Source organism: Mesoplodon bidens (assembly GCF_964165515.1).
Source record: "Mesoplodon bidens genome assembly, chromosome: 13".
Classification (NCBI taxonomy): domain Eukaryota; kingdom Metazoa; phylum Chordata; class Mammalia; order Artiodactyla; family Ziphiidae; genus Mesoplodon; species Mesoplodon bidens.
This window is the reverse complement of record NC_138169.1, coordinates 38,634,962-38,661,814: the sequence shown is the minus strand read 5'-3', so window position 1 is coordinate 38,661,814 and position 26,853 is coordinate 38,634,962. Positions and strand designations below refer to the sequence as shown.

The 26,853-nt window shown below is 45.4% G+C and overlaps 1 protein-coding gene across 2 annotated transcripts in view; it reads right to left on the bottom strand.

The window, feature by feature from the left end:
* GREB1L (GREB1 like retinoic acid receptor coactivator) overlaps positions 1-26,853 on the bottom strand; it is a 258,611-nt gene that overhangs the window by 4,966 nt on the left and 226,792 nt on the right. The window contains exons 19-30 of one of the 2 annotated variants that reach the window (XM_081252044.1): positions 24,388-24,521; positions 20,186-20,525; positions 16,057-16,172; positions 15,123-15,367; positions 12,262-12,833; positions 11,938-12,040; positions 9,140-9,295; positions 8,727-8,866; positions 6,708-6,869; positions 6,361-6,568; positions 1,913-2,078; positions 718-945 (exon numbers count right to left, since the gene is read on the bottom strand). In XM_081252044.1, coding sequence (XP_081108170.1) covers positions 718-945; positions 1,913-2,078; positions 6,361-6,568; positions 6,708-6,869; positions 8,727-8,866; positions 9,140-9,295; positions 11,938-12,040; positions 12,262-12,833; positions 15,123-15,367; positions 16,057-16,172; positions 20,186-20,525; positions 24,388-24,521 — 2,570 coding nt within the window. The remainder of the gene's footprint in view (positions 1-717; positions 946-1,912; positions 2,079-6,360; positions 6,569-6,707; positions 6,870-8,726; positions 8,867-9,139; positions 9,296-11,937; positions 12,041-12,261; positions 12,834-15,122; positions 15,368-16,056; positions 16,173-20,185; positions 20,526-24,387; positions 24,522-26,853) is intronic. The other variant, XM_081252045.1, reaches the window with a different exon arrangement.

Below are 26,853 nucleotides of genomic sequence, written 5' to 3'. Positions count from 1 at the left end.
TGGTCCCAGACATTCCACAATGCCTTGCATTCCTGAGCTGAAATACGAGCACACATTCTGTATACTCTTGTGGGACCGGACTGCAGAGCTGCTCCCGGTTTTAAAATCCTGGCTGCAAACAGGATAAAGCATCTGCCAAGTTTAAAACACAGAAGTGAAATAGCTACAGAATGCTCTAATAGCTACAGAGTTGGGGGTTGACATAAGAGGGACTTTATGGTCTGTGACATTCTTCCTTGGCCATTTCAGATTTTCCAAGGTGTGGGCATAATTTATTCAGGAGGCAAGGCCAGGGCTAGCTGGCTTTTCCCTACAGGATCCAGATCTCAGGGTCTTGCTAACATCTGGGGGAGGAATTACCTTCTGAGTTCTGAGGGTAAATGAAAGGTTAATCTTGAGTAGGTTTATGGGTCCACACACTGATTTCTGTTGATAAAAACTTTTGTCCCTGTTTCAGTTCTTGCTGAATAATAAGATGGCCAAAATATGTTTTCTAAGCATTTCATGTTGCAGCACCTATCATTAAGGGTCTGGGTCAGTTTGAAGGGTGATGAAGGGGCACTTTGGGGCTTATGATCCCCCTTTCTCTGTCCGTATAAAGAGAGTCTCAGTTTCTCAAAGACACAGAGACAGGAATAAAAACATTGCTGAGGCTAGACCTGGGCAGAAACCATCAGTAAATGCCAGGATCACATACATCCAGAAGGCCTGACTTACCTGTTGAAGTCATACTGCACATTCTGAGTCAAGTCTATGTTGAGAAGAATGAAGTCATGCACATGGCACCTAGAGAACGGGGCCTTCAGGCTCTGAGAAGTCAGCTTGCTGCTCCATTTCTGTATGCCCAGGATTGCGTAGTGGATGATTTTCGGTGTTGCTTCAATATGCTGCAAGACACTCTTCAAGGACACATTCTTACTGGAAACTCCTGTTTCCGTGGGCTGGCTATGAAATGTAGAGTTAGTTTACATAAGATACCACTATTACTGAAGAGAGGGTCACTTATGAAGAGCTAACCACACTGTATTAATACCTGAAGGATACGATTAGCTGACTGACTTTATATTAGTCTGGAATGGAGAAGGATGTCAAGCCCGGTTTTCATGCTGCCTGTCACTGCTAACCTAGGGAAGCTGCCTTCTGGGGGCCGGGCTGATCACTTCAAGGCAGAGAGTGAAATCCAGCCCATTTCAAAGTGAGTAATGAACAGGGAGTCACCAAAGAGAGGTAGCCAGAGATGAGAAGCACACAAGTATACTTCCCAGTTCTGGTAATTACGGGATAATAAAGGAATATTTGAAAACTTCACGGGCTTCAAAGCCACAGGGGAAATCAGGGCACACAATCGTAATGCCTGAGCTGGAAGGGTCTAGAGACCATCTGGCACAGTGTTTCACTGGGGCTGTGAATATTCAGGGCCATTTACTGCATAGGACTTCTCCAGGCTTAGCATTTCATGGTCCTCATGGATTCCCATCACCTCTGTCCCAGGAGGAGAACCACTGATTTGGGCCCAGCCATAATTTTATATGTGATAGAATTGAGAGAGAGGTGAAGTAACTTTCCCTTTTCATCCAGATAGTTAGGAAGCAGAGCTGGGGCTAAAAAGCAGGTCTCCTGATTCAGAAGCCAGTGGTCCTTCTAAATAAACCATAGTGTCTTTCAACAGACTTTTATAGCAAACCTAAGCTGTGATGCACAAATGGTCCAGGAATTTAATGGCAGGCTGAGTGTCTACATTAAAAAATTCCTAAGCCACCACAAAATGTGCTAGTGAGAGTAGTCTCACAGATGATTGTTTTGCTCTGGAAAGCTGTACCTCTCATTTACTTCCCTGTGCAGTGACAGCCCAGGAGAGTGTCTTCTCGGTGACACTGTCACACTCCTAGGACTGCGTAGGAAGCACCACTACCTGCTCTGCTCCTGAACACTGTGAACGTTCCACAGGACACACGAGTCATCCATTACAACGACGAAAGGCCAGACACACTGGCGCTTAACTCCCAGCTCTTCCAGGCGGTTCCTCTCCAGCTCCAGGTTGTGATATGAGAGCTCCTTAATGAGAAACCTGGCAGCACCTGAAAGGCAACACAACCAAGGCTTGTACATCCTTCACTCAGGCTTGGCTGAGGCCCTGCACACAGCTCACATGCTCTCCGTAAGCATGCGTGTTCACGTGGTGACCATGCACATGGATGGGGGTCAACCAAATGTTCAGAGCAGTGGCTCTCAACCACCAGTGTAGATAAGAATCACCCAGGAAGTCTGTTCAAAATGCAGATTCCTAGAGCCCACCACCAGAGGTTCACACTAGTAAGTCTGATGAGGGGCCAGAAACCAGAGATGTCTCTGCAGGTGATTCATGAACTACACTTCGAGGAGTACTGCAAGAATCCAGCTTCCCTGATACGACAAAGGATACCACATAGAGGAGATACTTACTACTGGTTTCTTAGAGCCATGATTAGATTCTCAGCAGCAGCCACTTGCGTGTCCTGCACTAGGGAGCCACCAGGGCTGCAATAGTGGGTATGCCACTTACACTAATATGTCCCCTGCTTTAGGTACCTTTAGGAAACTGGCAGCAGTGTCTTTGAAGAAGACTCTGGAAACTGGTATCCTTTCCCTAGGTCTGCTTTTTTGTAAGAGGCATATGGTACAGTAAGTAAGAGAAAAGACTGGAGCCAAGCTGCTTTGGTTTGAATTCTGATTCCACTGCTTTCTAGCTGTGTGATAGTGAACAAGTTAACTCCCCTGTGCCTAGGCTTCCCCACCTGTAAGAAGGCGATGATAATGTCTACTTCATAGGATTGTTGTTTGGTGCTCAGGACAGTGCCTAGCACTTGGTAAGTACTCAGTGAGTGTTAGCGATTATTAAGATGATGATCATCAGGAATTAGCCAGGTTTTATGAGTGGGCCACCCTAAAATGAAACAAAATGTAGATGATAATGAAATAAAGAGGCTAAAAAACCCCATTAAGTCTATGAAGGAGCCAGGAAAACAGTTTGAATAAGGTAATACTAGGATTTAGGAAAATCTATCTTTCAATAGCACTGTGTATAACAGTTTGCATTCTCAACATAAGGACCATATGTGAAAAGCCCACAGCTAACATACTCAATGCTCAAAGACTGAAAACTTTTCCTATAAGATCAAGAATAGGACAAGGATGCCCACCTTTATCACTTCTATTTAACATAGTACTGGAAATCCTAGCCAGAGCAATTACACAAGAAAATGAAAGTCACCCTAGTTAGAAAGTAAAATTACCTCTTTGCAGACATGATCCTATATGTAGAAAACCCTAAAGATAACACGCACACTTAGAATAAATGAATTCAGCGAAGTTGCAGACACAAAAACAATACACACAAATCAGTTGTGTTTCTATATACTAACAACAAACAATCTAAAAGGTAAATTAAGAAAAGTTCCATTTTCAATAGCATCAAAAGAAATACAATACTTGGGAATAAATGTTAAGCCAAGGAGGCAAAAGACTTGTACACTAAAAAGTACAAAACACTGGGCTTCCCTGGTGGCGCAGTGGTTGAGAGTCCACCTGCTGATGCAGGGGACACGGGTTCATGCCCTGGTCCGTGAGGATCCCACGTGCCACGGAGCAGCTGGGCCCGTGAGCCATGGCCGCTGGGCCTGCGCGTCCGGAGCCTGTGCTCCGCAATGGGAGAGGCCATGGCAGTGAGAGGCCCGCGTACCGCAAAAAAAAAAGTACAAAACACTGCTGAAATAAATTAAAGACACAAATAAATGGGAAGACATCCCATGTTCATGGATTAGAAAATGTAATACTGTTAAGATGTCAATATCACACAAAGCAATCCACATATTTAATACAATCCCTGTCAAAATATCAGGTTTTTTTTTTCCAGAAATAGAAAAATCCAACTTTAAATTCACATGGAATCTCAAGGGGCTCTGAATGGCCAAAACAATCTTGAAACAAGAACAAAGTTGGAGGTCTACACACTTGGCTGATTGCAAAACTAGAGTAATCAAAACAGTGTAGCAGTGGCACATAGACCAATGGAATAAGAATATAAAGCCCAGAAACATACACTTGCATATATGGTCAAATGATTTTTGACAAGAATGCCAAGACCATTCAATGGACAAAGGATAGTTTCTTCAACAAATAGTGTTGGGAAAACTGGATATCCACATGCAGAAGAATGAAGTTGGACCCTTACCTTATACTATATAAAAATATCAAAATGGGTCAAACTATAGAACTCTTAGAAGAAAACATGGGAGAAAGCTTGTTGATATTGGTTTTGGCAGTGATTTCTTGGATATGACACCAAAAGCATAGGCAACAAGAGAAAAAAACTGGACTACATAAAAATTTAAAACTTCTGCACAAAGAATGCAGTCAACAGTGAAAAGGCAACCTATGGAATGGGAGAAGATATTTACAAACCTTATCTGATAACGGGTTAATATCTAGAATATATGAAGAACTCCTAGAAGTCAACAATAAAAACTTTACTAAAAAATAGATTCTCCAAAGAAGATATACAAATAGCCAACAAGCAAATGAAAAGATGATCAACATCACTAATCATTAGGAAAATGCAAATCAAATCACAATAAGATACCATCTCACCCATTAGGATGCCTACGAACAACAACATCAAAAATTCCCAGAAAAACCAAGTGTTGGCAAAGATGTGTTAAAACTGGAACCATTTTGCATTGTTGGTAGGAATGTAAAATGGTACAGACATTATGAAAAACAACATGCCAATTCCAAAAAAAATTAAAAATGGCATTACCACGTGATTAAGCAATTCTACTTTTGGGTATATACCCAAAAGAATTGAAAGCAGGGTTTTGAAAAGGTTTGTGTTCATGTTCATAGTAGCATTATTCACAACAGTCAAAAGGTGAGGAGCAGACCAAGGGTCCCTCAGTGGGTGAATGGATAACAAAAATGGAGAATTACCCTTTAATGGTACTGAGTTTCAGCTTTGCAAGATGAAGAGAGTTCTGGAGATTGGTTGCATAACAATGTGAATATACTGAACACTACTGAACCATACACTTAAAAATGGCTAAGATAAATTTTGTGTTTTTTAACCACAGTAAAAAAATTTAATTTGTGTTTATTTTATTTGCATATATGTTGGTTTCTCTGCCCAGATTGTTACAAAAATGGCAAAACTGGCACTAAACAAATTCAGTCAGATCTGGGATGAAGAAACTTTTTCTCCTAAAGGTCAGTTAGGCACAGAAAGGTATAGTTTGAGGGTCATATGCATATAGAAGAAGATTTTAGATAGTTTGGAGATATATTGTTTGGGGGAGGATAAAGGACTAGAAATATATGAAAGTCCTAAGTCATTTGATATTGTGATAAACATGGGAAATAAAATTGCATTCAAAAGAAACCAGTTTGGGAAAATATTTTAATCCCATATTAAGGCTAAAGTTTAAGGACACGTAAAGGAATGGAATGGAGAACAAGAAAGGAAGAGACCTAAGAAGAAAGGGAGAGAGAGACCCGGAGAGAAGGCCTGTGTGGATCCAGGGCACTACTCGGGTCCCTTCTGTGTTCACTCCAGCTCTGGGCTGGATGTTCTTCCTCTAAAGCTCTTGATCCTCAGCCCTCTGAGACTCTGCACTGAGATACCCACAGAAGCCAATGGGAAGTGAGTTAGATGCAGGGAGAGACCAGACAGTAGAGCTCTAGAACACTGGGTCCATGTGGAGGTTTCCTGCCTTCAGGAGGTAAATGAAGGAGCTCTAGACCGCTCTCTCCAGTTCCTCCCCGGCTCTGTCAATACACTCAACAACCAGGTGCTGCCTTTGAGAAATCAGCCCATTGCTCTTAAACTCCTTGGGGAAAAGCAGGAAAGACTTCTTCCAGGCACTTTTAAGATAACTGCCGTAGGCAGTGATGATGCTTCCAGTCCCCAGCTGTACAGAGCCCCCAAGAACTTGCTGTGCGCCTTTAAGATTAGTGATGCCCCTCAGAGATCCCTCCAGACCGGAGTGTGAACTACTAACTCCCCTCCTCCTCAGACTCTCCTCCTCACTGTGATGTTCCTGCTGCCAGCCTGCAGCGAGGAACACCTGCGGCCTATACTGGGAAGAGTCCCAATCCTTCCCAGGGTGCTCAACGTACCAGTGACTTCTTTGGTTACTAGTCCTCAGAAGTTAAATTCTGCAAAACTGCAGCTCAAGAGAAATGAAAACTCATTTAAAGAGGAATGAAAAGTCCTTTGGTTTGCAGGGCAAGACACTATCCAGGGGCAGGGGAACCTCTGAAAGTTCATGCCTGGGGAATGGAGCTTAGTTTATCTTTCCAGCCCTTCCCCCCATCTGGGGGCCCCCTTACCCACGCCTGCATTATTGAACATGCCAGGAAGCACCAGCATGATGTGGTTGGGCCAGTACTTGCGGTACAGTGGCATCTCATACTCCTTAACCACCAGTAGGTGCAGGTGGCTGGTGCCCTCCATGGCGTGAAAGAGGTTTAGGAGTCCGTGCTCGTGGCGACCACTGGAAGGAGTGAAAATAGGACTCTTGACCGAATTCAAATTCTGCTGAAAGAGAAAGAGAAAAAGGGAAAGAAAGGACCGGAGACCAAAAAGAGAAATTAGAACCCTTAGATATCAGAAGCTTAGAGAACCTGATCTAATACCTGAGGCCTGTCAGTCCTTGTGTCCAGACGCTATCACCCACCTTGTCTGAAACCAGGGGCAGCCGCATGCTCTCCAGGTGTTTGCCCTGCTTGCTGAAGACAAAATGACTCTCTTTGGATTTGGGAATGATGAAATAGAGCTGCACCTCTTCTCCCAGCATAGAGGAAGAGAATGTGAAGGCGTGAAGGGTGGAGTCGGACATCTGCGTTTGCAGAGAAGAAAGGGAGGGAATGTAAACTCACGGTTCTCAAACCTCCAGGCCACTTGTTAAGACTGTTACTAAGAGAGGCAAAGTAACCTGAATTTCTGCCTGCCACCAGACCTGCTGTGCGTGCAGTGTCCAGAGGGCTGGAAAGGCAGACACCTCATCTTTTAGTGGCTGCCGCTGACAAGAGAGCCAAGCATCTCGCCCCTACACAGCCTCTCCGTGTGTGGAGAAATACCTGTTGCTGGAAACTATCTGCATTTCTCTCCTTCTTAGAACCACTGCTGCTCAGTCCTACGGAGGTCCAGTATACCGAGGGGATGTCCTGCCACGTGAACATTCCCAAAGGTGCCCAGTGATGGGGGAAAACGATTCTGTGTGGGTCAGGTCAAATGAATATCATTTTTCTAAGTAAACTATAAAGACTGACATTATTAAAATGCCTCTGTGGCCCCATCTTTCCTGGCTACAGTAGAAGCTGAAGATATCTGAACAGTCATTTAGCCTAGAACTCTGGCTTCCAGGAGAGACCTCTGACTCATCCAAGCCAAATATAAACCTAACCTATTTTTTAAATTGCTGATAAGTTCACACACTCTCAGTAACCCATCTCAGTGAATGACTAAATAAAGGTCTTTAGAATGCAGACAATACTTGGCTTAATGAAAAGATATCATCACTTTTCAGCAGCCACTAGAATCCAGGTAGTTTTCCCAAGAGTTTTAACCTAAATATTACCTTCATAGAGAAATAATATTGTAATTCTTCCCTTAAATTCTCCTTCATTCTGCTTCGCAAGTATTGGAATTTACTACTTGGTACTGTAATCACACAGAAACTATTTAAATAGAGGGTTTTTAATAAATGTTCTAAAACCTGATGATTTATAGATCAGGGGACTTGAATCCTCTATATCCTATAAGGCATTGTGAGCTGATTTCAAACTAGCCCACCAAAAGTTTTCAATAACACAAGAAAACAAATGGGGTATGAAACGTTAACTTGTACCAGAAGAGCAGAATGATCAGTATATCCCTCCTAGTACCCTGTGGGGAAAGAGTGAAGACCTGGTCCTCAAGAGCAGAAGCAAGTCTGGGGGGCATCCACTCATCACATCCTATAGGGAGGAAGAGTTGTTCTAGGTGTTCAGAGCCAAATAATATAGAAGTCAAGAAGGTAAAGTAGGGGAAAGCAACATGGAGCTTCTCCCCCAAACAGGTGCTGGATATGACCATCATTGGTTGCCCTTCCCATCTTCTGTGCTTAAAGACGCTCCGGCCAATAAGAAGCTAAATGCTATGGGGTATTTGCTCCCCTTCTGTGTTCCCACCGCTCAGTTCTCTCCAAATAAAAAAGCAAACACTGACTCCTCTGTATGCCTATGGTCAAAACCATCACTCGCTGGTGTAAGAGGGAGACTAGGTCTCTGCAAATCAAGACTTGTTCACAGCTCAAAGGGCGCACCCTACAAATTTGTAGATAATAGCACCATTTTCATCAACAACCCAAAGGAGGGAAAAGACCCTTTTGCCAAACATACTGTAATATCCAGCTTTTTCGGAATCACAGATAGACACCTCAGCTACTTTCTAATCTAAACACGACACATGTAACCATTTTGATGAAGTGACTTAAGACACAAACTCAGTTTCTTTCACCCACCCTCCCCCACCCATAATCCTTTATTAGTAAACCCCAAATCACCTTAATCAATTACTTCAAGCATTTTGCTCACAAATGAGTGGCTCCATCTCATATATAAGCCATCCTCTGTCTAGGGCTTGAAACTGGGACTTTTCCTCTCTTACATACAAGATCCACATTGGGTAACAGGCAAGGGCAAAGGGGCTGCACCTGGGAGGCAGAGGTGAAGTCCATGTACTGGTGGCACTGCTCGCAGTGATGGAAGGTGTTGTAGGCCGCGTACTTGGTCAGCATCATGGACACGGCTTCTCGTTTCCGGGGCTCCTCAACTTTGGATTCCTTTATTGCTTCTGTGTATAAAGGGGCAAAAGACCTTCCCGTGATGTGCCTGAAGCCCCTATGCTTGGGAAGAAAGTCCCCCACTCCCCAGAAGGGCTTTTCCCAGGATTCTGTAACTTACGCCCTGAGAGGCAGCTATGAAAATGAAAAGGTGACATGTATGCGTGTAAAACGAGAGAAAAGCAGAGGAGAATGAATGAAGCCGCTCTCAAAGATTAAACTGCCCCAGGCCTCTTGCCCTCATTTAGGTGAACCCTTGACCTTTAGCCTCCACTTGCACTGACCTTGTTTGACCCCTGCCAGCTTCTCAGTGTATACCAGGCTCATCAAACTGTACTTGGGGTCATGCACACTGACATCAAAGGGCATTTTACTGAAGCTCTCGATGTCAGGCCAGGGCTCTCCCTCCGACTGGCTCACTTCACTGCTTTCACCGTGATCTAGGCCAAGAAGAAAGAAAGTGCACAGAGCAGGCAGACCAGACCGACTGGCCTCCCTCCTTCTCTCTCAAGTGTCAGGGATGGAAGGTTGTATGTATGTATGTTGTCCGCCCAGGTGGGTGGACAAAGGCCTTTCTGAAAAATGAGCTCCCTCCCATGTCCAGGGTAGAGAGAAGCAGACTGTCCCTTCAGACCCCCGCCGGGAGAGACGCTTGTCCTCACTGGTCCCCATCATTAGCCTCTGCACACCCAGTCCACAAACTTCCACAACTAGGAGATCAACTGGTCTCCCACCCCAGCCCCCCAAATTGCCTTAAAATCTTATTTAATTTTGGATGATCTGAATTCTGTCTTCGAGTTTTAGTTGTGGGGTTTTAAGATGTTGATGCTGAAGAGATTTCAGGGACACACTGAGCAAGATTCAGTGTCTGCTGCTTATTATGAATCACTCAAAGCTTGTAAAATCCCTGTGCTCAGGCCACACTGCCCAGAACCTCCTTCATCACTCAGGCACCTATCATGGTGTTTAAAGCTCCTTAAGTGGTTCTGACATGCAGTCCAGGTTGACAGCCTGGGGCCCTGGGTTTGAGTCCAGGCCCCACCACTTGTGACTTCACACCTGCAGGCACCTTCACCTCTCAGGGTCCCCTGATTGTTGTAAAGATTCCAGATGGCATATTGAAAGTGCTAAGACAGTGGCAGGCACATGGTGGGTGTCCAATAGATGATATTTGTTATTAACACTAAAAACTATAAGATCAAGCTGAAGACAACGTTCAAAGGAAGAAACGAAGAAAAAAATTTCAACAAAAAAGGCCTAAAGACTAGAATTACAGCTATTAGCTTTTAAACACAATACTGCTTATTTTTATATCCCTGAGCATTTTATTTAAAAGTTATTTTTTTAGGGGCTTCCCTGGTGGCACAGTGATTAAGAATCCACCTGCCAATTCAGGGGACACAGGCTTGAGCCCTGGTCCGGGAAGATCCCACATGCCGCAGAGCAACTAAGCCTGGGTGCCACAACTACTGAGCTCCAGTGCCACAACTACTGAGACTGAGCACCACAACTACTGAAGCCCGTGCACCTAGAGCCCGTGTTCCACAAGAGAAGCCACCACAATGAAAAGACCGCGCACCGCAACAAAGACCCAATGCAGCCAAAAATAAAAATAAACTTAGTTATTTTTTTAAGTTTTATTTTAAAAGTATGCATTTTATTTAAAAGTTAAAGCTTATTCTAGTTTTAAAAAAAGGTGTCCTTGTGCCTCTCCAGAGCACCACTGCATTCACCTGCACTAAAATGAGGGTGAAGGAATAAAGCCAAACTAACAGTGCTTCTTGTTACGAAGGCCAGGTTTGACTCTCACAGCTGTAGGCCCTGTAGCAGGATCTGAGGCAAAAAGTAAAGGCATCACTCTCCTGCAGCGCCAAGGAGCCTGGGGGAAAGTCAGCGGATGACGACCCCTCATTCCTGTCTGCTTGGCTCTGCCCTTGCCCCTGGGGCCCAGTCCGCTCCATGCAGCCCAGGGTGTTTCAGTCCCCTCTGTGGTGGGCCTGGGGGTCTGGTACAGCTCAGCTGGGGACACAAACAAGGAGATGTGGATAGGAAGGTGGAATTGTGTGTCTGTGTCTGGAATCATGGACGTGAACTGGTGAGGATGGAAATAGAGCCAAAAGCCATAGTAAAATGATTAAGTATGGCTGATTTTACCTAAGTCTTGTTCTGAACTAAACTAGTCTCTTGGGCTGGTCACAGAACAGATCCAACTATTCAGGAAAAGCAAGTGAGGGGAGGTGTCCAAGGGCTAATCTGATGGAAGATGATAAGGCCTTTCCCTTTTCTGGAATCATCTCTGAGGGGCTTAGGAAGAACCACCACTTCTCTCTCCTGCCCCTACCCCTCCCTGTTCCTTCCAGCACACGGTTATTCTGTTCTGAGATGTGAAGCCATAGTTTGAAGCCACACTCCCCCGGCTGCAGAGCTAATACTAGCTGACCCCTGCTCATGCCCCCTTTCTGGCCTTGCTGGACGGGCTGCATAGCAGAACTGCCTCCTTCACAGGTGACAGCCGGGGTGGAAGTGCCAAGAAGCCGGGCAGGAGGCACAGGCTAGTCTGTCAAGCACCAGCCCCTACATCTTACTGCCAGTGCCAAGGGGTTGTTTACGGCACCAGGGTTCTGTTCTGCTTCTGAAGTTTTCCTTTCGTCGTAGCAACCCACACACCTTCCCTAGGAGCCAGCGAGCAAAACATACGTCTACTCTGACGAACCAACAAAGGCCTGGTTATCCAGAGTATAAAACATGCCCTGAACCCTTGAGCAGTAGACCACTGCACTCGAATTTTAAACCTGGACAGTTTGACCATCTGAGCAGTGAACCCACCTGACAGGGCTTTATGAGATGCCTCTTTGCTCAGCGTCGCACAGGAAGGACATAGAGGGGATCGGGAGTCGAAAGAGGGGAAGACCTACCCCGACCTCAGGGAGCTCAACTCGGCCACAGCTTGCTTACAACTCTTTGCTGGCTCACGACCTTTAACCTCTCGAGAACCCTGCCCATGAGCGCATGTATACCCCCAGGAGGACGCGGGAAGCTCCGGCTGTGGTGTTAATACCCACGCTGCCGGCTCGGAACTCACCGGTGTTGATCTCTGCCTCGTCGTACACGTCCACCTCCAGGAGCCTGATGAGCATGCGGAAGAGGATCCTCAGGAACTGCAAGTAGGAGCCAGTCTTCCCCACCTGGTGGAGAGAGGTTTAGGGAGGAGAGAGGTTTAGGGAGGAGAGAGGCGGAAAAGAGAAAAGAGATTTCACACGTGGGCTCTTCCGCGTCTCCCTGCCGGAGTGGGGGGCCTCCGTGCCCCGACCACCGGACCCCAACGCGAGACCCCCTCTCCCCCTCTCTGGCCCTTCCTCCGGAGACCCCAGCCCCCCCGCCCCCCCGCCCCGGCACCCTTCCCTACCTGCGGGGGCCCGGTCAGCAGCAGGCGGCGGGGATGGCAGGGCCGCGCGCCCGAGGCGGGCTCGGCCTGGTTGCCGTGGTCGGCGTGGTGCGGCCGCGCCGCGGTCCAGCGGCGGTAGTAGAGGGACTGCTCCTCGGCGCTCGCGTGCCCGGGCAGCAGCGGCCGCAGGGGGCTGGCCCAGGCCACGTCGGGGTGCGGCAGCAGGGCCGCGGACGCCGGCAGCTTGCCGCCCCGCCGCGAGCCCAGGAGGCTGTAGGCCGCCTTGGACAGGATCACGACCGGGGGCAGCGCGGCCTGCGCGCCCCGGCAGCCCGGCGCCGGCTGTCCCGGCCACCGCGGCGCCCCGGGCCCCGGCGAGGAAGACGACGGCTTGGAGGTGGTGCTGCTCGCCATCTGGGGGCCCAGGGAGTCACACTCCTGCTTCAGGGTCTCTCCGGCTCCCGCCAGGCCCGCCGAGACCCCTTCGTCCAGCCCCACGCTGTTGGCCGGGCTCCGGAAGCCGGGGGTCAGGAGCTGCTTCTGGGACTTGTCGGCGGTGCTGGACGAGCTCACCCCGTTCTCCATGATGGAGCCTGAAAGAGGACGGACAACAGCCCGCCGCGCGCCCGCTCTGTCACCGCCGCCCCTGCCAGGGGGACCGGCCTGGAGGCCCGGGGGCCCGGCGGTGCGCGGACTACACAGCGTCCTGTCCCCCCGCCCCCGCTCCTGCGTGGGGTCGGCCAGTGGAGACGCCATAGGAAATCGGTACTCCCCCACCCCACGCCCCGGCTTCCTCCGGGGCCTATGTCTGCCTATCCCCCCCACCCCCTCCCCGGCGTCTTCAGGGCGCGAGGTGGTCCGGGCCCCCTGGGGTCGACTACGCCATCTCCTGCTCCTTGGCTGCATCCTGCCGGCATATTAAACTCTCCTCAGGTTACCTCGTTTGGATAAGCCTTCTGATTCATTCCAGGACCCTGACCGACACAGGCGCACATCCAAGTCCTGCCCCAGTGCCACTCGCCTCCTTCTGGGGGTCCCAGGGCCCCACGCTTCTGGCTCTGGATACCTCCCCAGCGTGCAGCCCCTTCCATGGACGCCCAGACCAGCGTGGGAAGCGGCTCCGTGGGAATGGAGAGCTTTATATCCTCCCAGCGAGATGCTGCTCTTGCCCAGAGATCCCTGCACCTGCGGCCAATTCACTTCAAACATGTTTTCCCCTCTAGTCCATCAGCCCCTCTTTGGCTTGAGGACAAACCAGAAGCTCATTACATTCAAGATTGCAGGCCCTCTCTGGCTCAGATCGGTGCTTCCCAGGCCTGGGGGTCATATCCCAACCTTGGGAGATCCTAGATGAATAGCCAGTAACCAGAGGCTCGTGACACGGTCACTCCACTGCTCATCTGACTTTTGTGTGAGGGCTTTCCTCTCCCTTCATCGGTCCTGGAGTCCACGGGCCTGCACACCTTGGGCAGTGAGCCCCTCTGAGGACCCTCAGAGTCACCCCAAGGCCGGTGGGGGGTGTGTGTGATTGTGTGATTGTGTGTGTGTGTGTGTGTGCAGCACATGCATCCTGAAAGCGGGGAAAACTCTAAAAACAGCAGAAGGCAAATCATTACCTTTGTGTGAGTTAATCAGAACAAGGCCAGAAGAGTGAGGCTTGTGGGGCTGATTAAAGAACCACAGGAAGGAAGTCCAGTGCTCATCACCATCCCCACCCCTGCCTTCCTTGCCTCTCCGTCACTGATGCCGGTACCCAAAAGCTTCTAGATGTGATAGTCCCCCTCCCCTCTATTACCCTTTACACTCCTCCCAACCTCTCCCCTTTATTCTGACCTGGTCGCAGAGGCAGAACTGGGGAGCCTGTAGTGATGGGGTGGGGGAGGTACAGCCCTGACCCCTGACTGAGTGGAGCAGCTGGGAAGACCCCAAAGGACAGTCCCCATGCTCTTCCAGGCTGAGGGGCACCACAGAAAGTCAGAAAACCCCACAGATACCTGCCTTTCAGTTCTCATAGGGAGCCCATCTGACAGCAGCTGACAGAGTGAATAGAAAGATTGGTGCTGCTTTTGGCCATGAAATTGTGTGTGTGTGTGTTTGCGTGTGTGTGTCATGGAGATGAGAGAAGGGAAGCACGGGGGAGAAGGAACACAAATGGTGGTTCCCTCTGCTGTGGAGTTTTCATTTTTTATCTCTTCTCTATACTTCATTACCTTCTCCAAGTTTTCTATATAAAGCTTTATTATAACTTTCACAGAAAAAAATGGAAATAGTGCTGTATTTGCTTAATACTATTTATCAGAAGAAAACTGATGCCAAGCACTGCCGTCAACCACACAGTAACACAATAAGAGAGTGGCTGGCAGGCTGCAGACTGGATCATCCCAGTCAACCCATGGTCCCAGAGTAGCCTTCAGTATACAAACACTTGCCATTAAGTACTTAGAAAAGTCACTCATTCATTCATTCATTCAAACAAATACTTTGTGCCAGATACTAGGCCAATTAGCAAAAACTTACAGCTTCAGGATCTGGAAGGAAAAGAAGGCCTTTGTGCAAATATCAGATGCATAATATCTATGAGATGATTAGGGTGAGAGAGACTAGGGAAAATGGTGGCAGCTGGGGTTGATGAAATTTATTTTCTGTATTATTTAGCTTATTAGCAAGCTCTTCATTAAATGCTTCCCCAGGAACGTATCTTGTGGCTGCTCAAGAGTCATGTTTTCCAAGTATCTCTCCCGGAGAACCAAGGTCTGGACCGGATGCCTGAGTCACCCAAGGCTCTGAAAGCCTTGATGGGAGTCAGCAGATGCCTCTGCCTTCCATACTCCTACCCGCCTCCTCACTCCTGCCTCTGATCCCTTGAAAGAGAAAGTACTGACCTGAGGTTCCAGTGACGGCACTGCTGTTGCTCTGGGGCCTCTCCAGGTCCATGAGCAGCTCCTCGGCACCGTTCTCGCCGACGGCGGCTCTCTCTTGCTCCTTGCCACTAAGGTCCAGGGCAGCAGTGGGCCCCCGGATGACCTCTTTTGAGACGTAGCAGCACGCCAGACCCACCTCCTGCTCCAAGGCCGTGCGAGTTAAATAGCTTGAATCAATTAACCGGAGGTCACAGTACTTCAAAGACCTGCACGAAAGTAAGGATATCTTTGGCGAGTCTGTCTTTGGTGAGGCACGCCATGTTTATGTGTGTCTGGGTGTCTGGGTGCGGCGCAGCAGTCAAAATCGTGAGCTTCGGTGCCAGGTAATGCCTAATGTGAACCTCAGCTCCGCCACCTCCTAGCTTAGGACCTTGGACTAGTCACTTCATTTTCTCCACATATAAAATAGAGTAACAGTGTCCAGCTGACCCAGTTACTGAAAGGAATGAATGGCATGACAAGGGTAAGGCATTTAGGACAATGCCTGACACACGGTAAGCATTCAGTGAGTGCTATGATTATTGGCGCTGTTGCCTTCCAACCTACAGGCCCTGGATCCTTGAGGGAACAGCAGACTAACAGAGACACTAACAGAGACACTTCATCCCCAAAACTCCTCATTGGGGACAGTGCTTTTCCTCCCTGCCCCTCTGGCTGCCCTGCTTCGAGGCATAAACACTTCTCATGTGTGGCTATCTCCCATTCCCCAGATTGCTAGGCTATCTCTGGAAAGTCAAAGAAAGACTCAAGGAAGACTACATTTCTTATATCCCCAAATAAAACAATTCTCTTCTCACTTGCCAAGTGAATGAAATGGGGGAGCATCAGCCAAGTTTTAACCACCAGCTCAGGTGGGCAACTAATGGAAAATAAAAACTAATGATTCACATTGTACCTGGGAAAGGTTTCTCCAAGGGGATCTTTGCCAGTTAATATCACAATACAAGGCAGACCTTCTAGATCTTGGTACGTCCGAGGGGTCCACTCTTCTGCTTCATTTCCTCTCCAAGTCTGTAGAAAGGGACCCACACAATAAAATTAAAACCCTTCATTTAAGTTCCCACCTTCTTAAAGGTTTCTACAGCCAGACTTTATACACATCTGTGGTTCCAAATGACTTCCAATAAGTGTGTTTGTGTGTGTACATATATTTTAATTACTACTAAAAAACATACACAAAGCACTCTAGAAGAATGTAGCCTTTCGTTTTATCGCAGTAGGATAAAACAGGAGATCTTGATTTATACATTAGCCACACAGGTCAAAGAAACATACAATATGAAATATTCCACCGATGGTGCAAACCTTACAGAAATCCTAGTTAAACTAGTAGACTCAAGGCTCTTAAGTACACTTCCTTCATATAATGGACAGACTCTTCGGACTGATTGACTGAAAAAGACCATTTCAGTTGTAAATGACTAATAAAAGAATCTCAACAAAACTCACACGTAATCAACTTCTCATATATATTAACCCATATATACATATACACACACGAATATCTTTAATAAATGGAACATCAATCTTGAAAGCATGAATATATCAAGAGGAAGAAAATCCCAACTTGAAAGATGTTCAAAAGTGAAAAGATCTTATAGACTTTTCTGTCTGTTTTAGAGCAGAGAGAAAATAAACCATCTCTTAAGTAGATAAGGTGGTTTCTACTACTTTTTATGAAGTGTGTAGATCTAACTGTGCTTTATATCGGCTTTCTAGCAGGAGTTATTATAAGAAATGAACTGGCATTTCAGATAATGCTTTTGGGAACAAGGACTAAGAAGTGAGGTATTAAGTAATGCATACAATTTTATTTTAAAATAGACTGGTACTTCCTTTGCTAAAATCAGAATGGGATCAAAAGAAATATATCAGGCAAGATATGATATGATAAAACAGAGTTTGTTTACTGATTTGTTTATGTCTAGGAAAAACAGTCTTTGGAATTAAATATACCCACAATTACTTCAAGTAAAATGTGTATAACTTGTAAAATTGGAAGAACCAACCTGAATCTTGTTGCCCAATCTTTTATCATGTTTGCATGCCAAAGAGAACTCAGTGGATCTACGTAACTGTTTACAAGTTTGAGAGACTTTCTATGTCTTAAAAAATTAATCTGTCAAAATATTTTTTAAGATATTAGCAGAAAGTTTCTCCCCCCCAATTCAGTTTTCCATATATTTTCATGTCAAAGGGAACCAGAACATTACCTAATTCAAAGCAAATAATTCTGCAAGTAGGAATCGTTTTACTCATTAGCCTTCACATTGGATTTATGATATCCCTGACACTGGAGTCTCCTCGAATATATTTCATCGTTCTATCGAGAATGAGGTTGGGTTATAATGATGGGATAACAGATATTATGTTTTATAAGGAGATTTATTTTCAAAAGATGATTAAACAAATTCCACTTTTACTCTTGACCAATCAGAGCTAGCTAAACCCCCTATAAAATGCTTTTCTGTCACATTGTTACTTCTGATGATTGATGGCTGCCATTCTTCTATGGATCTGTCATGCCCTCAGGATGATTTTCCTGCAGAGGCAGTTAAGACAACACAAAAGACTAGGAGAGCATTGACTTCAGGGATAATATGGGGTTCAAGGCCAAGGAAATCTAATGAAAGCTTCACAGGCCTTCTGGATGAACTGATTTATTTAGATATAAACCTTGTATCCTTCCAAAGTACTGGTTATCACTTATAAGTTAACCATGATTTCTAAAGGATAATTAGAGGTAAGCACAAAAATAAGACCATCTAATGGAAAAAGAGGCATTGGATTTTACCCAGCGTTAGAGATGAAAGGCACACTGGTGCTATCTCGTTAGTGGTAAAGTTGGTAATTTAGAAATAAACAGGTGAAAAAGAAAAAGAGTGAATGAGAGTCAAAGAATGCTACAATGGTTAATTAATTTAACAATTTTTACATGTGCCTCTTTTGTACCTGAAACTTCATTGGGTGCTATTCATATTGAGAGGAAAAGTCCTCATAGAAATTTCAGGCTATGGGGGTAGAAATACAAGCCAATAAACAAACAAAATTTTTAAAAAAGAAATAAACAGGTGAAACAGAGACCACCTGGCAAGTGGTCGTCTTTCTTAGGATGTGAACTTTCCAAAGGGATTTCAAATGTTCACTTCCACACAAATAGAGAATATAAAAAGGATGGATTGGTGTGATCGAGAGGTTTTGAGCGTATGGAAATCTCTTGTGTGGCTGGTGCCTGGCAGCGACTCATGAGAATTGAGATGTAACTGCTCTGAGAAGTAATTACTTGAGACCCCCTTCGTGTATGGCGCACACTCCCAGCAGCCCTTTGGAAACCCTGCAGGTGATTCTGATGTGCTATAGCAGCCAGGCTAGGAAGCTCAGGTCTTGACCGCAGTTTTCAAACAATGGCCCAGAGGGGCATATTATTTAGGACTGCTGATTTATCCTGACTTAGTGATTGGCATTCCTGAAGGGTCCGAACAAATGACCTAAGACTCTGTAAGTAGCTGCACTTGGTCAGGGTCAGTGGAGACCCAGAGAAGTCCCGGCAGCCTCACATCCTTTGAGACCATCTTCCTGCAGTAGGTGTGTGAGACTTCACAGAGCAGTGCTGATGATCTGCTCTTCCAGATTCCTCATCATTATTAGCATTATTCAGATTATCCCACAACCTATGCCTCTATGAATTATACTGTAAGAAGAATTTCAGGACTCTCATTTGTTAGTTATCCCAGGAATTCTGCTGTAATGTGGTCTATGACTCTAAATTAATATTGTGAGCATTATATCTATATATCCATATGTGAAATGTAAATGTTACAACTTCCACTAAATAGAGGAGCTTCTATTTTTAGACAGATTTATTTGTTCCAGCTATGTATCAAGCTAATACAAGACATGTTGTTTGCATTTTGGATTATTCAAGATAGGTAATAGAATACAATACAAAGGCTTACATTTGCAAAATGCTTTATGAACACTGAATAATAATCCTCGAACTAGAGCTCTTAGAGATCATGCAGTCCAACACTCATTTTGCAGATGGTAAACTGCAGCCCAAGGTGGGAATGCAAATCCCCTAAGACTACGTGCTTTCTTTTCATACAGTTTGTGTCAAACTAGGTTTTTCTTCACCCAGTTTAGCTCAGTGTTTAGTGTGCAAGGTGCAGAAACCATGTCGGTCTACCCCAGACACATAGTACCTAGCTTAGTACCATATCTATGTGTACGCAGGATTTTATGAAATGCTGTCAAATGTCTGGGACACATTGGATTATATAAGTCCCCAGAAAAGTCTGAGCAGGGCATGAGGTAGAGATTTAGGTTAGTTGATTAAGAAATTCTCCCCAGCCCGCCATGCCTGACAGGAGGGGTTCAGGAAAAGCAGTGCGTCCCTAGCTGTGCAGGGGGGCGGGGCGGGGCGGGGGTGGAGGATGGGCGGCGCTTAGCCATGCACAAATCCCTCTGCAGGAGGCTTGACTGAATCTCAGCCCAGCCCACGCCTCGGGGCCAAAGCAAATACAAAGAAACAGCAAACTGTTGGGGAATCCACATGCACGAGGGTGGGGAGTAGTTCTCTATGAGCACTGAAGATGAAACAGGATACTTTACCCACTCTGAGCAGACAGACAGGCTACACGGACAGAAAAGATTCAGTGAACGGATGATACTTAAAGGCGTGCCCCACGGAGGTCCGAGAGAACAACTTACCTTTTTTTCTGAGAAAACAGATGGCCGTGGGCTAGATGCATCTCGAACAAGGTCAATAAACATGGGGTGAAATTGGGTCATCGCACTTTTGCACCTGCAGTTGGAGAGCATGGAAGACCAACTGCATGCATGTGCTAAAAGGGGGGCCGGACAGAATCTTATTAAACTAGGAAAGTGGACACGTCCCTTAGGTTAGCCTTAACATGGTCACGAAGATCACACTGACACATGTGCAAAACTCTATCACACTCAGGCCTCTGAGCCACCTACACGGGAGTCCTAGAAAACAGAACAAACGTCTGTCCGTTGCTAACCTTTAATCGCGCCGCAAAGTGGGCTGCGACAGTGAGTTCAGAGGCGGGGTTCCCGAGGATGATCTCGAAGCGGTACTGCAGCCCCAGCTTGTCGCGCACCTCCTGCAGCCGCTCCTTGGCCAGCATCGCCAGCTGCACGGAGGGCACCCTGAGAATGAGCATGTGTCCCCTCCCACTTTTGTTTTTTCCTGGGCAGCTGAGGAGGTCATCCACGATGCTGAGTGTTTCCGGCGTGCTGTGGTCTCGGAGGGACGCCATGGTGGTGAGAGCCATCAGAGCCTCCGAGTACTGCTGGATGAGGAGGTAGCAGCGGACGACCATGCTGTGCAGCCTGGGGTACCTTCAACAGAACACAGGGAGCTGGCATCTGGGCGTGGGGCCCACTGGGGCAGCGAGGTCTGTGCTGTAGGAATGCAGACCAAGCATGGCAGGAAGGGGTTCGTGACAGGAGTGGGGCTTGAGCTCTAGAATGACCTTGAAGCCTCCATCACTAGAAGGAAAAGGTGAGCTCACAAAACCTGCTGGGATAGGTACAGCAAGTTCACGAGGTTTAGGGACAGCCTAGTGACCCGAGCTTCTCCCAGTGCGGTCTCTGGACCAGCAGCATCACCCAACAGCAGCACCACCTGGGAGCTTGTTAGAACCGCCAAAGCCTCCCACCACACATGTACTGAATCAGAATCAGGCTGGACAAGGTCCCCAGGTGATTTGTATTACATTGCTTTTTTTTGGGGGGGGTATAGTTTTTTACAGTGTTGTGTTAGTTTCCACTGTGTGGTGAAGTAGAGTTCCCTGTGCTATACAACAGGTTCTTATTAGTTATCTATTTTATACAATCACATTGCACTTTGAGAAGCACTGGTCTGTTCATATTTTCAACAGAGCCATAATGGATCATCCCTAGATCCTAACCTCTTGCTGGTGGCTTGGGGTTAGAATGCTTGTTAGCTTATTTCTCTTATACTTCAGATTACAGTTAAGGAAACTGAGACACTAGTGTAATGTCTGTGGAGTATCAGGAGTAAAAAGAGTAATTATTATTGCTAATTTGAGGTCAGCTCCTTTGTAGCAATAACAGTATCTTCCCATAAAGATGGAGAAAACTTGGAGCTGGCTGGAGAAATAGCACCCCCTAGTGGTGTGGCCTCCTATCCACCTGAGCCCCTGCTCGGTGAAGGGTGCCCAGCAAATAGTAGGGGTGTCCTTGACTCACCTCAACATTCCCCTCCCTCCACCCTTCACTGGACTGCCAAATTGGCAGTTTTTACGATTACAGAGCAGGCAGAAAATAAACCTCTCATTAATGTGCTATTCCTCAGAAAGCCAAGCCTGCTGACAGAATGAATACAAATGGGCAAAGAGGACCCACTTGCAGGCATGAAGAGGTGCTTGCAGGTATCAAGAAAGTAGGCATAGGCAAAGCAAGACCCTGGACCCGAGCTTGGCCAAGCCTCTCGTGGAGCCTGCAAAACAATGGCGAGTCTGAACTTCCCTTCTGGATGCCAGCTGGTAGCACATGCAGCCGCCTAGCAGCTGGGTAGGCCAGTGGGGGATTTCACCTTTGCTCCACTTTATAGTTCTATTTAAAGTGAAACTGTCATTACCAGCCTTACACAGAAAAGCCCAGGGTCAAATACCAGTTAGGGTCATCAAATGACTAGTGTGGTTCTGAAGTACTTAGAGCTGGAAAGGACCACAGATTCCCTGGGTTCTGACCACTCCACCTTCTCATAGAAGGAGGCTGAGTTAAAGGTTGGGAGAAATTCAGCTCCTTTCCCAAGATCATCCAACTTGTCAGAGACAGAGTGTGGATTTTATTCAGGTCTCTGACAATGTCTTCTTATGTGATAAGAATTTAGTAGATTGGGGAAAAGTAAAGAAATCCTTCAGTTCAATCAGTCCTGGGCCAATCCCTTCAAGTGTTCAATAAATCATAGCTATTATTAGCCTGGGGTGACTTGGCTAGAGGAAGTGGGCACAGATGATCCAAGTTTAAGGCTTAATGCTTTTTGCTGGGCCATGTAGGAAAGCCAGAGTTAGATCAAAGGGTAACTTTGACATACAGGCATTTAAATTTCACACTGAAAGAGCTATGAATTTAGAAGTGAATAGTTTCCCTAGTTTTTTTTGTTTGTATTAAACTGTAACTGTAGTTTTGTAAGTATTACAAAAGTTGTATAGGAGTTGATGGGATCATCCATTAAAATACGAGTTATAAAACTTCGAGTGACAGCCATAAAAAGAAACGAAACTGAGCTATTTGTAATGAGGTGGATAGACCTAGAGTCTGTCATACAGAGTGAAGTAAGTCAGAAAGAGAAAGACAAATACCGTATGCTAACACATATATATGGAATTAAAAAAAAATGTCATGAAGAACCTAGGGGTAAAACAGGAATAAAGACACAGACCTACTTGAGAATGGACTTGAGGATATGGGGAGGAGGAAGGGTAAGCTGTGACAAAGCGAGAGAGAGGCATGGACATATATACACTACCAAACGTAAGGTAGATAGCTAGTGGGAAGCAGCCGCATAGCACAGGGAGATCAGCTCGGTGCTTGGTGACCACCTGGAGGGGTGGGATAGGGAGGGTGGGAGGGAGGGAGACACAAGAGGGAAGGGATGTGGGAACAGATGTATATGTATGACTGATTCACTTTGTTATAAAGCAGAAACTAATAAAAAAAATAATAATAAATTAAAAAAAAAAAACTTCGAGTGATGTTACTGGAAGAAAAGATAGGTTCCAAGAGGGCAGAGGGAACAGAAGGGTGGGAAACAAAGGGGAGACTCATGGGATGATTCTGGAAATCTAAGATCACATGTGCTGTGAAAGGATTAACATCTCAGTGTCAGTTAAGTCTTCTCAAATCCAACAGCTGCAAAAACATAAAATCCTACTCCAAGCCTGCTCCTTTTCCTGACATTGCATTATAACTTGCTGGGTAGGATGTATCCCCCTGTCCTCATTTTTATTTCTCTTTCTTTTTTCTTAGCAAAGTTATAGGGCAGCTTGTTAAATACATGGTTTGTGATCAATTAGAGCCAGTTTTAAGAATTAGAGCTACTAGGGCTTCCCTGGTGGCGCAGTGGTTGGGAGTCCGCCTGGCGATGCGGGGGACGCGGGTTCGTGCCCCGGTCCGGGAGGATCCCGCATGCCACGGGGCGGCTAGGCCCGTGAACCATGGCCGCTGGGCCTGCGCGTCCGGAGCTCTGCGGCGGGCGGAGCTTTTGCGTACCGCAAAAAAAAAAAAAAAAAAAAAAACCCAAAAATAAAGAACTAGAGCTACTAAAAATTAGAATGTGCCTCATCAAATAGTGCCCAACTGCCCCCATCACTGGATGATCAAACAGAATACTGTAGTGGAGGGCAGGGAGGGACCTCTAGTAAGCTAAATTCTTTTTCTTTTTCTTTTTTTTTTTTTTTGGCCACGCCTCACGGCTTGCAGGATCTTAGTTCCCTGACCAGGGATTGAACCCAGGCCACAGAAGTGAAAGCTCCAAATCCTAACCACTGGACTGCCAGGGAATTCCCTATTATGTTAAATTCTAATGCCTCTGCCTATTTTTTGAGTCTATGGTTCAAGATCAGGGAGGAAAAAAACCCAGAAAAACCCTTTGCTCTTCCAGAGTTTGACCTGGAATTGGGGAAGAAAAAGGAGACAGAGAGTCATGAATCTTAACCCCAAGGTCGGGGATGGAGGAGGGCCACTTAGAACTGAACTCACTTAAATGATCGGTTTGTTCTTTAATTTTCTTCAGTCTACACTCCAAATCTCTCAGAGTAAAGTTTTGTTTTTACTGAGTGTACTTGCCTGTGGTGGACAGAGGAGAAAAGAGAGGAAAATGTAAAAGTGTGGGGAAGGCCAGACCTCAGAGGAATGGTCTTTAATAAGCAAATCCCTCTGTGCCCAAGTCATCTCTGGGTGCAGCAATGAAGCCTGCCTGGGAGACAATTAAGAACACAGAAAGTGGTTCTACCTCCCACTCTGAGTCACTGGTTTCCTTTGTTGGTCTTGGATGATCATAGAAAACCCATCTGAGTAAAAGGTCTAGGAAAGGCTATTTTTATTCTGCCTTCACATGTCATTTGCACAGCCTGGACTCCACCAAAATTCCCTGTGACACTGACACAAAAGACGTTTGGCTATTTCAGACATGCAAGTACAGCTGAAGAAAAGGTTGAAAGCCCTTATTTACCTCTCCAAGAGTGTGTTCACCATCTTTTCAAAAGTCTCATCACATCTCAGAAGTGGGCTCGTGATTCCCCACTGAAGAGATTTACTGTACTCGTTCATGCCGAAGTACAGCTTCTCCTCGCAGCTCATGTCCTCCTGGTTCAAAACAGAGCAAAACCCAGTGATGGCAGGATACAATGTGCCTTATTTTCTGGGGGTTGGGGGAGGGACCTGTAATAGGCTATTGCCTGGAACGTTAAACAAATTGTGAATAAGCAATTAGGACTACATCAAGCCAAAAAGCTTCTGCACAGCAAAGGAAACAAAATGAAAAGGCAACATACTGAATGGGAGAAAATATTTGCAAATCATTTATCTGATAAAGGGCTAATATCCAAAATCTGTAAAGAGCTCATACAACTCAATAGCAACCCGCCCCCCCAATCCAATTAAAAAATGGGCAGAGGATCTGAATAGACATTTTTCTAAAGAAGACCTACAGACGGCCAACGGGTACATGAAAATGTGCTCAACAGCACTAATTATCAGGGAAATGCAGATCAAAACCACAAGGGGCTATCACCTCTGGAGGGGTGGGATGGGGAGGGTGGGAGGGAGGGAGATGCATGAGGGAAGGGATGTGGGAACAGATGTATATGTATGACTGATTCACTTTGTTATAAAGCAGAAACTAATTAAAAAAATAAATAAATAAACTTTAAAAAAAAAAAAAAAGATGAGAGATGATGTGTCGGTAGGTGTGGAGAAAAGGGAATTCTTGTGCACTGTTGGTGGGAATGTAAATTGGTGCAGCCACTATGGAAAATAGTATGGAGGTTCCTCAAGAAATTAACATATTTGTATGTATGTATGTATATATACATATATTTGGTGATGAATGTGTTAATTAACCAGATAGAAGGAATCCTCATCCTTTAAAAATGTATACATAAATCATCACAATGTATACTTTAAATATCTTTTATTTTTATCTGTCAGTTATACCTCAGTAAAGCTGAACAAAAACTGCGTTGCCTTATATAACCTGATACCAACTCTACAATCATCTCTGAAGCACTAACTGAAATTTCCTTTCACTTCAAATGAACTTAGTATGTGATTAGTGGTATGTTGATATGCTTTCTTAAGGCAGATTATAACTACATTGATGGTTTGTTTTCTCTATCTTTGGTTCAGATGTTTTTAGAGGAAGAGCATTTCTTAGGCTTGTACAGTCAGCAGGTCAGATTTTTTTCCTTCCCGAAGCAGCTCTGTAAATTGATACATGTGAGTTCTATAGAACTCGTTGGAGATCAAAAAACTCAAAAACGCCTCTATTACAGAAAATTTAACTTTTCTGATGTTATTTAATGATGGTGATTCTCTTGAACTTTTACAAACAAAATTCATTTTAAAGGTGAAATATATAGTTTTCTTCCTTCTAAAACAGAATACACAGTATTTAATCTATGCCCCTTCTTGATGTCAATCATCACTATGAAAATGAATAACTATTTTGGGATGTGACACAAAGATTTCCTCAGAGGAGCCTGACATGTGTGACAAACTGCTTGTCCTTAAACTAAGTAGCTCCAGAATAATCAATAAACTTTTTGAGTTCATGTATCTGGTGTTTTTTTTTTTAATAGTTTTCCTTCCTCTGTTGTACACTATTTTTTCATAGTCATTTCTTCTTGCTGTCTTGTTGCCTGTGCATTTCATTCTCACTTTTATTTGTTATTTATTATGTACTGACATTTTTCTTCAAACACTCTCCAACTCATAAAGGTTACACAGCAGCTTAAAATATATAAGATGAAATTAGGCAATTAGAGGAAGAAAAAGCAAGGGTAAGAGCAAGGAGACTGGGCCAGGGATGAAGTTAGTACTCTCAAAAATGCATCCCAGAAGTTTCTGCCGTCTTGTTAGAAGTGGAATGTGAATTTGGTTCTGAGCTTTTAAGTAACCCATCCAAAGAGATGAGCAATTGTGTCATTTATAAGGTCCATAAGATAAAAATAAAATACTATAATTGGCGGCTTTTAATTTTTTGAGCCCCCCCCACACCAGCTTATCCTGCTTATTGGAACAGGGTCTTATTTGAGAGTAAATATGCTTCATGGGAGGACTAGAGTATGTTATTATAAATATCAGAGCCTTACAGCAAAGATGGAGCGACATCTATAGTTCACTTGTTTGCTTGTTTCTTTCTGGATTCTTGGCTGCATTCTGAACAGCTGTGTCAAATAAGTCATTTCAGGATGAAAGAAGTCAGTCACCTGAGTTTCCCTCTTTATCTCGACTTGGCACAGAGTAAGGGGAAAAGCTTTATCTTACGTGCATGTGGTTTTCACATTCCTTCTCATCCACAATCATGTTTCTTTCGGAAGATGTAAAATCCGACTCCAAGCCTGCTCCTTTTCCTGACAGCATTATAACCTGCTGAACAGGAAGCCTCCACCTGTTTTCATTTTTACTTCTCTTTCTC